Source organism: Nesoenas mayeri (assembly GCF_963082525.1).
Source record: "Nesoenas mayeri genome assembly, chromosome: 24".
In the NCBI taxonomy this organism is placed as follows: Eukaryota; Metazoa; Chordata; class Aves; order Columbiformes; family Columbidae; genus Nesoenas; species Nesoenas mayeri.
This window is the reverse complement of record NC_137546.1, coordinates 6,869,594-6,882,782: the sequence shown is the minus strand read 5'-3', so window position 1 is coordinate 6,882,782 and position 13,189 is coordinate 6,869,594. Positions and strand designations below refer to the sequence as shown.

At 53.1% G+C, this 13,189-nt stretch overlaps 1 protein-coding gene across 1 annotated transcript in view; it reads right to left on the bottom strand.

Annotated features, from left to right (window-relative positions):
• Positions 1 to 13,189, bottom strand: part of EPHA8 (EPH receptor A8) — a gene marked incomplete at both ends in the record, with an annotated part of 51,883 nt that overhangs the window by 32,478 nt on the left and 6,216 nt on the right. The window contains one exon of the mRNA XM_080358692.1: positions 6,567 to 6,631. Coding sequence (XP_080214818.1) covers positions 6,567 to 6,631 — 65 coding nt within the window. The remainder of the gene's footprint in view (positions 1 to 6,566; positions 6,632 to 13,189) is intronic.

The following is a 13,189-nucleotide window of genomic DNA, read 5'->3' as shown; positions in this document are numbered from 1 at the left end:
CTCATGACCATCCCCACACCCCTGTGGCACTGCCAGAGCTGGCAGTGTCCTCACTGCTGACAGAGAGCAGGGAGCTAAATATCTATAGCAGGTCAGCAACCACCGCAGGGGAGAACTTCGAGGGTTTCCATTTACAGCATTGTTCTTTCAAACCTGGTGCTTTCTCTGAAGCAGTTGGACTGTCAGGTCTTTCCTTGGGTTGTACCCAGCATCATGGGATCCCAGTTCAAGACTGGTCCAAAATTCCATGCCCATACCACTGGCCAAAAGGGGCAAATGTTCTGCCATCAGTGGAAATGTGCAGAGGGAAGCTGGGCCACCTGAATGGGTGCCACAAGGCAACACAAATCCCATGAGTTCTACCAGGTCTGAGGAGGTGCCGGGCATTTGGGATGGAAGAACCTGCTTCAGGGATCCCCAAGACCTGAAGGGTTTTTCAGTTTCATTATAATCACAAGATCCTATGGCCAGGGAGAGGAGCCTCTGGCCATCCGCAGCTTTGACACTGGGTACCATCGGTTCGCTGTGCATGCGCCCGGCCTCCCGGCATCGCCTGCTCTCAGCTGACAGTTTGAAGTAGCTTTTATTAAATGAAGCTCAGCCCGGCCCCCGCCATTGTGATAAGATCCCCTAGTGAGACGGAAATGAGGACATCATAATTAACGTGGCGAGCGCACGCACTGGGGGGGGACATGATTGCATCTGTATTCAGGGGTTTGCCTAATAGTTTAAATTAAAGTCAACACCAGTTATAAAAAAAAATTCCAGATTATGAAAGGCAAAAGATGCAAACACCAGATATCTGGGCAGCTGAGCAGGTCCTAGAAATCTCCCAGGGCCTGTGCAGTGCAGCAGAGTGGGGAGGAGGAGGAAGAACAGGGCAATGAATGCACAAGGAGAGACCACGGCCCTCTGGAGAGGCAGCTCAGGCTCCCACCACCCTTGCAGTGCCCACAGAGGGACCCAAGGGACAAGGTCTCCCCAGCCCTGGGACGGCTTCCAGGTCTGCCTGGCATCACAAAACTGCTGCTGCCACCGGGACATCCAGACTCTCCTTCCTCCTGAGAGCGAGCACTGAGCTACAGCTCCTGTCCAGGAGCTGCCGGGTCCCTCACTCCACTGGTACAGGGAGGGAAGAAACAGAGAGGAATGTTATTGCAGCTATAAATCTTTAGATGGGAGGGGTTAATGGAGATAATCTCCATGAAATCAGTCACTGCTGTGGCTAAGGAGGGATTTGTCAGGCAGTTAACTACCCTGAGCTTCACTGCAGGTGATTAACTCCTTGTAGTGACCAGCGTCTGGGGAATTAGCAATAACCCAGCATTTACTGAACAAGCACTGGGAGATGAGCTTTTATCTCAATTACTAGTCTAAATCTTTATTTTCCAGTCTTCCTTTCCTACTGATCTTCTTTTTTCAAAGAAAATGAGTTTCACCACAGTTTGCCCTGTAACTTGCTGGTATTCCTGGATCCAGGCAGAGATTCCAAACTGGAAGAGAAATCTAAGAAATGGCACAAGGACATCGAAGTGATAAAGGGCAGAAGACATGGCCCAGGCAGATGGGAGAGATCCTATATCTTTCGGTGCTCTGATTAGAAAGGCAGGACCCTGCAGGGGGGTGAAATGGTGAACACACAGCACAGCTCAGATGGGGACAAGGGCTTCAAAGGGCGACCCTGCCCTGTATGCGGGTGGGCATGTCAGATGGGGCTCATCCGAGTCCTGAACTTGTTGTTGGCTGCAGGACCAGAGCCAGGCAATAAAATAAATGAATAAATGAAGTCACCTGCTGTGTAGGGTTTGCTCTGCAAATAGTTCAGTCCTGGGGTGTTTACAGGAGCACCGTACACCAGCATGAAATACCCACCACTGATGCACAAACATGGCTGGGGGACCATCCTACAGGCAAAAATTGTCGTCTGTGGTCTCAGCTGGTTGTTCGAGCGAATCTGGTGCCTTTCTGCCAGTTTGCGCTCTGAGCTAGGTGTGGAATGAGGGAAAAGCACTTCTGGCTAATTGTGCCCAGGGGCCTCAGGAAATGTCCCTTTACCAGGAGCAGAGGGGCAGAGATGGGGAGGTGCAAACCACCTCTGAACGGTCTTTCTAGGTGCTCCCACCAGCAAAGCCAACAAGGAGTGTGCCTGGTGCTCTCTGGGCTGAGTCCAGCCCGTGCAGTGAAGGGGATGCTGTGGAGAGAGACCATGGAGGTGGAGGCAGACGGGGAGGGTGTGGGCAGCATGGGGGGCCTTTCTCCGGCACTCAAGGTGCTCCCATTATAATTAGCTTTTGCAAGGCATCATTCAAGTTCCTTAGATAGGCTGTGTCTGAACAAAATCATTTCCTGTTTGACTTTGTAAATCAAAGTAGACGATACAATAATTATTAATAATATGTTGACTTATCTCATCAGCGTTTTAATTAGTCAGTAGAAAAGCAATTTGCAAAGGGGCCGATCAGGGTCCCTCTGATCTAGCAGGTCACGTGCGGAGCAAGGAGAGGGGAGAGAAGGGCACTGGGGCACTGGGGCATTTTGCTGGGGAGAGCTGGGAAACTGGAGGCACAGAAGGGGAAGGGGCAGCCTCTTTGACGGCACTGATAAGAGTTTAATTTTCAATGCAAAGGGAATTGTTCTGGGGATGCAGCGAGCTGCAAAGCTCCTGGGAGCCCTTTGAAGTTATAATTGAGAGGAGCCACAGCCTGCGGGACAGGGATGCTCCCGGTGACCCTTCCGCTTCTTGCACGTGTCTCCGGGGTGGAGCTGAGAGAGGGACGCAATTAAACCCCTGAGCAGCAATTACAGCCAATTACCCCTCAGTTAATTGTCTGGCAAGAGGAAATGTCAAAACAGGCCACACATGCCTCCCTGATGGCTTGACACTCCCCAGACCCGATGGTGCTGCTGACCCCCCGCTGTGCCCACTGCTCCCTGCTCCACTGCTCTTGCTGGGCACAGCAAACCCAGAGAGGTAAAAATACCTTCCAGTGAGGTAAGTTCACCTTGCCCACAGGTGTGATGAAACATCAGGACTTTGCAAGTGGTACCCTGCCAGTTTTGCACTGCTGATGCTTTGGACCATTGTCCAGGCTGTGCCAGCAGCTCTGGGATCTCCCAGCCCAGAAGAGGAAACCCCTGAAACCCTTGCCCTTCCTCTTGGCATCCCCAGGAGCCCCAGAGAGGTGGGACAGGACCAGGTGCTGGAAAAGCAAGGCATAGGGACCGAGACAGTGGACACAAGTCCCCTTCTTAAGCACCTCAGGCTGTGACCTGGGGCGTTGTGCTGTTTGTGCAAAGATCCAACCAGAGTGACCCACCTCCCCATTGTCACCAGTGCAGTGGCCCTGGGATCACACAGGGCAGGGAGATCGAGAAGTGGGTAAAGCAAAAACAGTCGTGACTTCAGCTGGGGAGCCAGGGTCAGCAACGCTGCCCCTTGGCAGAAGGATGTGTGGTGGATGTTTCTGTCCTTGGAGGGAGCAGAGAGACAGGGGAAATCCTGCACCCTCCAGCACCCATTGCACACTGCAGCTGTGGCTCAGGCAGGACAGCCAGCAGGCAGCAAGGGAGAACAGCAACAAGGACCGCTGCCAGCTTTTTTCCAGCAGGAGTATCTGAATTAAGGAAATGGCAGCAAAAAAATAAGGGAGCTCAAACAAAATCCAGCTGCACAGTCAACCACCACCTCCATACTACACCAGCAGTTGGGGTCTACCCAGCCCGGGGCTGGCAGACCTGCAGCGCACTGCAGTGGGCAGGGACAGTCCCAGGGACAGCAGCAGTGCTCCTGAGGTGGTGACCAGCAAACTCAGTCCCTCTCCCGGAGCAGCGATCACATCAGGCTTGGAGCCATGTGGACCCAAGCCTGTGAGTCACTCAGCATCTCTCTCATCTGAATCTGAACCCTGCTGTAGGGGCTGCTCAGGAGGCATCTGCTCAGTGCCAAATCACTGAGAGCAAGTTTCCTACAGCAGCTTCTCTGAGATACCAGCACCCCATCTCACCTCCTTTTTGGTGATAGCAACTGGATCCAAGTGCACATATACTACTCAAAAAGCACCTGGAGCTGAAGGACCAGCAAGCGGGTAAAGGAATGCTCTTTCAGGGTGATACAATGCGATGACCCATGGGGGAAGAACCACAGTCAAGAAAAAGATTTAGAGGAGCCATAAAAATATCCAGCTGGAAAAGATATGCAAAGTTGTTTGTGAAAGAACATTGCATTGAAATGCAGACACCCTCCCAGACAATGTCCCAGCCAGTTTTCACACAGCTGTATGGTTGTACTCTCTGTAACAAGGCCACGAGTTGGGCAAAAGCACAGGGTAAGTGAAGGGTGCTGTTACCCCATAGCTAAGACTTGCAGGAGGACACAGCAGCATGTCCAAGAGCTGGGTTTTCCTTTTTTTTCTTTTTTTTGGCATCCAGTATTGACTCTTCTTAATAAAAATCACTAATCAGGTAGAGACTTCACACAAGCACTAGGGTTCTGGAGCTGCTGGGCTGCTGTGCATCTGCTGCGGTGCGAGAGAGCAGCTCAGCGGTGACCGCCCCGCCAGGTGCCCCGCACCCTGTTGTCATGTAACGCATTACACCCGACAGCCCTGATGGGTCAGGACCCAGGGTTCACCGGCCGGATTTGCAGATGTACAAGGTGCTGCATCTTAACCAGTCGTGGAAGTCCCTGATGTGGTGAGAAAGGGGCACCTGTAGGCTCTGGGTCTGCTTTGAGAGTGCAAGGTTCTGCCCAATGATGGCTGTGTGTCCCCAGGACAGTGAGCTCAGGTGGATTCATCTTCATCCAAGTCACTTAGGTGATGTGATGGATCCCATACATGTCTGACAGCTAGCGGTGGGCCTGAGAATGTGGTCACAAGAGGTGTCTGGAGAGCTGGACTCACGGTGGAAGATTCAGAAGGAGGATGGTCTTGGGCGGTCTGCGAGGAGTGGGGGGTCTGACTATGGGGAGGAATTGCTTAGGATGTAGTCAAGGACAGAGCAGTGGAAGTGGACAAAGGAAAACAGCCCTCACTCCCAGAAATATCCCAGAAACATCCTCACTCCCAGGGGAGCAGAGGAATCCCTGGTCCCTGATCTCCTGAACGTGCACCAGGCCTCTGCGGGATGCCAGGGTTTGGAGGAAGGGCTGGGATGAGATGCAGCAGCAGGGTGACAGGACAGGGGTACACACAACCAAGAGCACCCTGAGAATGACCATGAAAAGGACAACATCACCTTCACCAGGCAATGGCAGAAGAGGGTCCAGTGGCTGGAAAGTTAAGCAAGTCAAACCCACATAGTGATGGGGTTTTACCTCTTAACAACATCAGGACAGGACCCAGAGAATTTACCACCACTGACAATTTTGTAACCAAGGATGTTTTTTTTCTAAAAACTGGAATTTTCTGAGATGCAAGTGAAACGCCAGGTCTGAAGGCCTGTATTTATGCAAGAGATCACATCACATTAGCTCTGCAGTCCCCTCTGACCTTGTACCTCTGAATCTATTACATTTCCAGGATAGTCATCATTGCAACAGCTAACTGCTAAAATTAGAGCTGAGTTAATGATTTAATATATTTACACATGTGATAATGTATGATATAAATCTGATCATCGTTATTATGAATTCACAGTTCTGATCCCTCCTGCTCAAACAGTGCAGGCACTGAAAGTCTCAAGCAACAGATCAATGAAAATTATGAGAGGCCTGGGAAGATTTCTGTAGGAGGCGGAATTGAAAAGATTAGGACCATTTAGTTCAGAGAGGGGATGAAAAAGAGTGGACATGAAAAATCAACACAGCAGCAAAAGCCAGGTAGGCACCCCTAATTTTGTACATCCAGCAAGCCCCACTGTGCCTTGCAGTTGGTCCTGTGTGTATTTATGTGATTGTTTCTGTTCACTAAATGAATGAGCAAAATCCTTACAGCCAGGTCACCGCTTCCATCTGAAACTCACAATTTCCAGAAAGCTGCTGCAGCAGCAAAACCTGGACACGGAAACGCAAGTGAAGGGAGCATGTGGCAGTAGAGATGTAGTAGGGATGGCAGGCTTACATGGGGGTCACCACCCCTGCATCCCTCCTGGCCACACTGCAGGGCTGTGCATTTACATCTCCATTGCCTGTAACAACCCTCCACAGGGGATGCTCGCCTGCCCCTCCTGCCCAGTTCCCACAACAAACTCCTCAGATTACAGGCAGTTGAGAGTTTCCCAGTCCTTTTGGACTGTTGATCCTGACGCTCCCCCAGTGCAATAAGGGATGAGTTGCTTCTCAGCATGAGGACTGTCCATGGGGCCACCCCGCACTTGAGTTCCCTCAAAGCTTAGGACTTGGTGACAACCTGATCCCTACCAGGGGACACGGAGAGTTAAATGGCATTTCCAAACTGGTTACATCCCACTGCTAGTCTTTCAGTCTCATATTTCCTAACGGACATGGTGTCTTTGGACCATCAGCACTGACCAAGGCACCAGCTTGAGGCTGGGATGTCCATCCACCCTGCCCATGGGGACCTGTCCCATTGGGGTCCCCCGTGTGCCAACAGCCGCTTCATACTTACCCCATGTGAGGGATAAGTCATCCAGCCCCAGTCCCCCTGGATTGTTGACGTGTCGAGCAAGTTCACTGGAAAAAAACAGGAGCAAAATGCTGCATTAGAAAGCTTTCTCCCCATCTCCAAGGGGTGAGGAACTGAGCCACCACAAACCACCCCTCCTTGCACCCCACTCACTTGATCATACCCTGTGCCCATCGATCCATGGGGACACTGCCAGGGACCTGCCTGGCTGCAGCTGAGCCAGATGTGGGGAGAGGGGAGACAGCAACAAATGATGCTCCCCAGAGCTGTTGGTTCAGGGTAGAGTTGGGATGGGTCTGTATCAGTCCTGGTTCTCAATAGAGCAACATGTCCTTTTGGAGGAGAAGGCACTGCAAATCGTAGGTCAAAGGGGTTGCAGGGCAGGTCAGAGGGGATAGAAAGCAAGGAGGAGCTGGAGAAACAAACTCCAAGCATCAAGTTGTCCACCAGGCCCACCCTGGGCCAACACCAATACAACCAGAGCATCGTTCCTCGCTTAGACACTTCTCCTATGGAGGCTCCGACAAGCCCTTTAGGATCACATCCCTCTCAGCGTCACTGGTTTGAAGCCTGCGCTCCAGCAGCTCCTGTAATTACACACTGCAGTGCCTGGCTCCAGCACAAAGTGACCCCCCATGGTCCTGGCTGACACCCCACTGGAGAGGCCAGACCATGGGGGAAAGGCTGCGTGAAGAGGCCCATCAAAGCCAACCCTTCAAAAGCCCTGCCACCACCAGGAGCCCAGCTTAACGAGGAGGCACCGGCAAATCTGCAAGGAGAGGGGAGCAGCTCTGCGTGGGGAGAGGTGAGGATGCCTTTGAACATGCTCAGGAGATTCCCATGGAAACCTGTGCAGTGTCAGCGGGGAGGACAGTGGGGTGCCATGGCACTGCTGTGTGCACAGGGTGAGCTGCCCCTGAGTGTCATCTGCTGCCCCGCACCCGGATCCCTCAGCATCAGGCAGAGAACCTTGCCCCTGCTTGATAACCCTCTGATTTGCTCAGCACCTGGGAAAGGACCCCAAGCCCCAGCACCAGGGTACAGATCCAGAGGGATGGAGGTTGGGACAGGGGGCCAGCAAGGTGCCCTGACCTTTGGGAGTGAGTGCAGCGGGCACCGACACCAGCGTGCCCATGCCTCATCACCCTTCATCAGCACCAGGCTCCCCCAGGGACCTCCAGTGCCCCCAGCTTTCCCCAGCACTCTGACCTGCAGTCACCCAGGAAGGTCAAGCCCTCTCTGGATGCTGTGCTCACTCTGGATGCTTTTCCTCACCCTCAAGCAGCACCAATGCGGACCTCGAGGCAACTTGGTGCAACGTGCCTGCAGCAGCGCGGGGTCTCAGCCGGTCCCCGGGCTCTGGAGGGACGATGGTCTCAGTGCAAGGCACCAGCCTGTCATGACAGGGACAGGGCACATCAGGACAGCGGCTCCAGCCCCAGCAGAGGCTGGCTCAGCGTGATGCTGGTCCCAGCAGCCAGAGGAGCGGGTGCCACTTTCATTTACTATTACCAGGCAGGGAAGGAGAAGGGGGAGAGAGGAGTAGAGACGTGAGCTGGCTGTGAAACGCCCGGACATCATGCTCCTGACAGAGCAGATTAGGAGCTTTTGAGGCATTTATTAATGTTAGCAGAACAATTTGAAAGAATTTCCAGGGTTTCTTGTGTGACTCCATTGGCCCAACAGCAGGCCAAACCCCTCCACTCCCCGCACGGTGCTGCTCCCACTGCTAAAGAGGCCCCTTGCCCTCAGCACGGAGTAATTACCTCGGAGATCTCAAATCCATTTTTATTTGTTATTGTTAATCTGAAGATTTTCTGCCTATTTTCCCTGGGTAATTCACCCAGCAGGAGCCCGGGCTCGGGAGTTTCCCTGCTCGCAGTGCAGGAGCACAGTCCCGGTGACCCTCAGCGGGCAGGCTGCGGGGAGGGGAACGCTTTCGCACACCCTCTCTCCCCCCCGCTGTGGTCTCTGCACCCTCTTTCCCACGCTGAGGTGCTCAGCAATGGATGCATCTGCCTCTTGCTGCTCTCCAGGCAGCATGAGAAGCCTCCATAGACTGGGGTCCAGCTGGAGCATTGCACCGGGGAAAAGACGCTGAGATTGGAACAGGCGTGGTGGGACACATGGTGTGTCTGCACAGCAGTGCGGGGGACCTGGAGCCATCTTGCTGCACCCCGTCCCACCATGTGGACCATATGGTTGCCACCAACCTCACATAGATGAGGAAGCTGTCTCTTTTTTTGGGTTCTTTGGTTCACAAATAACTAGACAAGCATGCATTCCCCGCAGTACACTTGTGGAGCAGATTACTCGTGCCTCTTTGCAGGAAGAGGTCTAAGAGATTTATTTTATTCCTGATCAAGCGTTTCAACCAAGTGCATAGGAGTTACATGCATTAAGCCCACTGCAGTGGGCATTGCACAAATGTAAAGGCGTTGCGTGTCCAAGAGCTCATGTGTTAACTCGTTGTATAGCACACATCTCTGTGGATATGAGCATCCATTGAGCAGCACTGTTACACTCTGTGCTTGGATACGGGGAGACCAATACTCACCCAAAACCTGACCGTCCGTTTCAGGGAAAGGCTACAGACCCACACCGAAGGGAACCCACAGCATTGCATGCGACAAGTGCCCCGTCTGGCCCCATGGAGGTGACCTCCTGGCTGTGTCACTTCTCCAGCGGCGATGCTCGGGAAAAGCCCGCTCTGGATGCCGGAGGGTGAGCGAGACGGGCACAAAGGAGCCCTTTCAGCCGAAATGTTTCTCAGAAAACGTGCCGGTTTGGGAGACCTCTCTCCTACAGCTGGGCAATTCTGTTTGATGTTATGGACTGTCTGCACATATCAGTCTCAAACTGCGAGCTCCATTTTGTTTTCCCGAGCACCATTTTGTATTTTCCCTATTCTGTGCCTTGGCCTTGGCTCGGCGTATTGAGCCAAAACACCAGGAGGTGTCAGGGGAAATTCTCGCACTGGTGGAAAAGCTGTCAAGGCTGATTGCCCATTCAAATGGAAGCACCTAGGAGTGAGCAGGTCGCTTCCCCAGCATCAACTGGGTCCTAAGCCGGAGTCTCACGCAAGGGAGACCTACTCGCTCCTTCCTAAAGTTACATCATGTAACGTTGCGTGAGTAGTGCACATTGCAATCTCACACATGCAGATTATGCAGGAGTCAAAGACTGGATGTATGTATACGATGTACATGTATAATTAAAACCTTTTATTTTATTTTATTTTATTTTTTTTAATCTATATCTGTAACTGTATCTCTATATGTACCCATATCTACCAAATTCTAAACACTGCTTTGGATGACTGAGGAAACCAAGGTAGGGACTAGCATCTAACAGATGTACATTTTGCCTGGGTCCATATATCTCTTGTGCTGCAGAAAGAGTGAGTACTCAGAGACCCTTCCCAATACTTGTGCTGGTGACTGCAGCTTCTTCAGGGATATATTGCAACCCTACAAACAAAGGCACAGGCACCTTGGATCCCACATCCAAGCATCACAGGCTTGGGAATGGTGCCATGAGACCCAGGGCTGCCCAGCCCAGGGGAGCCCATGGACCCTCAGCCCGCCCGAGGTGCACGGTGGGGTGGTGGGACAAGCCGGGGGTTGTTAGCTGTGGGATGCGCTGAGCCCCAGCTTCTAGAAGAGCAGTGGGGGACCAAAGAGGGCTCTGAGCTCCCTCACTAATTGTTAACCCACTGCGGTCCTCACTCTAATTACTCTGCCATCTCCCTCCCAGGCAGGGGCTTTGTAGCGCAGGCGTGGGGAGGAAGGGTCAGTGGGAGCAGCCCTGTTCCCTTGGGCTTCAGTTCCTCTCTATCACAACTTCAAAGGCCTCCCAAGATTCACAGCAAGGCTCCCCCCCATGTAACAACGCCTTTTGCATCGATAATTAAACTCTTATCAGCCCGGTTAGGAGCTCCTGCTCCCTGCTACCCACAGACAGGCGGGTTCAGCCCCCGCAGACCCGCGTGGGTCTGCACAGCCCATGCCAGCCCCACAGCCCCAGCCCCACTCGCTGGGGGAGCGACATGGCGAGGGTTATCCGCAGCAGAAAGAGAGTGCCAAGCTCTGAGAAAGGGGAAGGGAGAGGCTCCCTGAGAGGAGGGAACAAGAGCCAGCGGCTTTTATTTCTCATAAGCCCAAGCAGGACTTTGAAGGGGCAGGTGGGGCCGGGGTGGGTCAGCTATTTGTGTCCCACCATTTAATCCAGGGACATACTGAATAGGCAGCCACGACCTTTCCAACTTGGGAAGCAAAACTGAGCACAAAGCTGTGTCTTGCTGGCCTCGGAGCATTGCAGGGGGACCGGATGGGATGCTTCGCATTCAGTTTCCCCATCGCTGGGACAATATTTATATTTAAATAAAGAAAAATAGCCATTTATTCACCACCACATGAAGCCAGCTTTTGGGGCTTCTGGATGAAAGCAGCAGAGGGAAGGTCAGCTCTGCCCGTTCGGGAGCCGTGCGCAGGGGCTGTGCCCCAGGGGTCGGGGTCGGCACTGTGGCCGTGGGGTGATGTGTCCCAGGGATCGGGGTCAGCACTGTGGCCGTGGGGTGATGTGCCCCAGGGATCGGGGTCCGCACCACGGCCGTAGGGTGATGCGCCTCAAGGATCGAGGTCAGCACCGCGGCTGTGGGGGGATGTGCCCCAGGGATCGGGGTCGGCACTGTGGCCGTGGGGTGATGCGCCCCAGCGATCGGGGTCGGCACCGCGGCCGTGGGGTGATGTGCCCCAGGGATTGGGGTCTGCACCACGGCCGTGGGGTGATGTGTCCCAGGGATCGGGGTCGGCACTGTGGCCGTGGGGTGATGTGTCCCAGGGATCGGGGTCGGCACTGCGGCTGCGAGGTGATGCTTCCTGGTGCTCTGCCGCATGAGGCCGCATCCAGGTGGGCTTTGTCCAGCAGCTGCGGGTCCGCAGAGCTGCGCGAACTCCGTGCACAGCGCCGATGATGCTCACATCGGCACCCGCTGGCCTCAGCTGCCCAGACACAAAACTTAGGAAAGCATTGCAGGTAGATACAAAGCATGTCACCAAATCCGACAGGAATGTGGGATTTCCACATTTCTGGAAATGCCAGAGTCAGGCTGAAAACAACAATATTAAAAAGAAACATTTTCAGACAATTACTGTGAAAAAGCAGTGGCTGCTTTTTGGATGTGCCCTAATTCCCATTTCAGGATTTCTTCTCAGACCTCTGGATTGTTGCTCTGAACTTTCTGTATTTAATTTTATATCATTTTGTAATGCATCAGGAGCGGTAATACCCGTAAGGACTGCCCAGAGGGTCACCCCTTTTCAGTATACCAGGAGCAGGAGATACTTTGATGTAGGAAGAAAGCTTGTTTGTTCAATCAGTGCTAACAAAAAGCTGCAGTTCAGGTTTTAAAAATAAAATGATCAACCTGATCCTTCCAGACCCTGCGTGATATCGTGTAAGATAATGTGCAGCACGAGAGCGTAACCTGTGCTAGGACTGAGGTGCCGTGCAATAATGTAAAAAATGAAACAAAACAAAAAAAAATAGCCTGAATAAAGTATTTCCAAGGCTGAAAACCTTGAAATTGCAAGGCAGCATTTTTTTCCCCTGAAAATCACCTGTATCAAAAGCCAAACAACAAAAAAATGTTCTCTCTCAGAAATATAGGTGAGAAAATACAGATGTAAAAACGCTCGTGTTTCCAGCTTGGTTTGAGTAGAGTGAATTGAGCACGCTGGTTTAGGCAACCGAAATTAAAGCGCGCACCCTACCCGCCTCCGGGAGGGTGTTACAGCACCGGTGTGCACCCCGACATTGTGGCACACGCAGGTTTCCGTGTTAACGGTGCCATGGTCACCTTGGACATGAATAGCTGACTGGAAATGTTAAAACACATGGGCTGTCTGAGGGCTTGAGGACAGGGTGTACGGAACCAGATCCGAGGCTCAAAGTGAGGGGTGAGCGCACGTTTCCACGTGCCCCGGTCCAGGAGCTTGTGCCGATGGGGAAGGAGTTATTTTGGGCTCAAGGGGCTGCTGGACTCGTTGTAATTCAGGGCAGAAGCCAGAGGAGGAGGTGGGAAGGCTCTGGGGACGGTGCGGGGTGAGAAAGGTCAGGGAGGGAAGAAATTCCATGGAAACATCCGATGCGAGCAGGGGAAGGGGCAGGACTGCGGCAAAGCTGCGGAGGGGGAGTGCTGAGGGCACCTGAAGGGTCCCTGCAGACCCAGGGGACAGCTCTGCTGGCCTGATATTCACAGGTCTGGGTTTGGCCATCTGAGAGTCATGCGAGTCCTTTCCATCACAGTGTCCCCAGCCTAGGGGATGGCAAGGCGACATGGGCTCGTCCCTCTGCAGTGCGGAGCCCTCACCCTGCACAGCCACCCCTTGGCATCTCGTTTGGCTAAAGCCCCGTGTGAGCTGATCTGTTCAACTCACACGCTGTCAAAGGACAGCTTCTAGCTTCTCTGGCCAGTGTCCCCAAACCCAGGAGCTCGAAGAACAGGTGAGCAACCTGCCCTAGACCAGGACTTCCCGCTTCACAACAAACTGCAGACCGAGGCTCAGGGGCAGGCTGAATATCTCATGCCACCAGCAATGCAA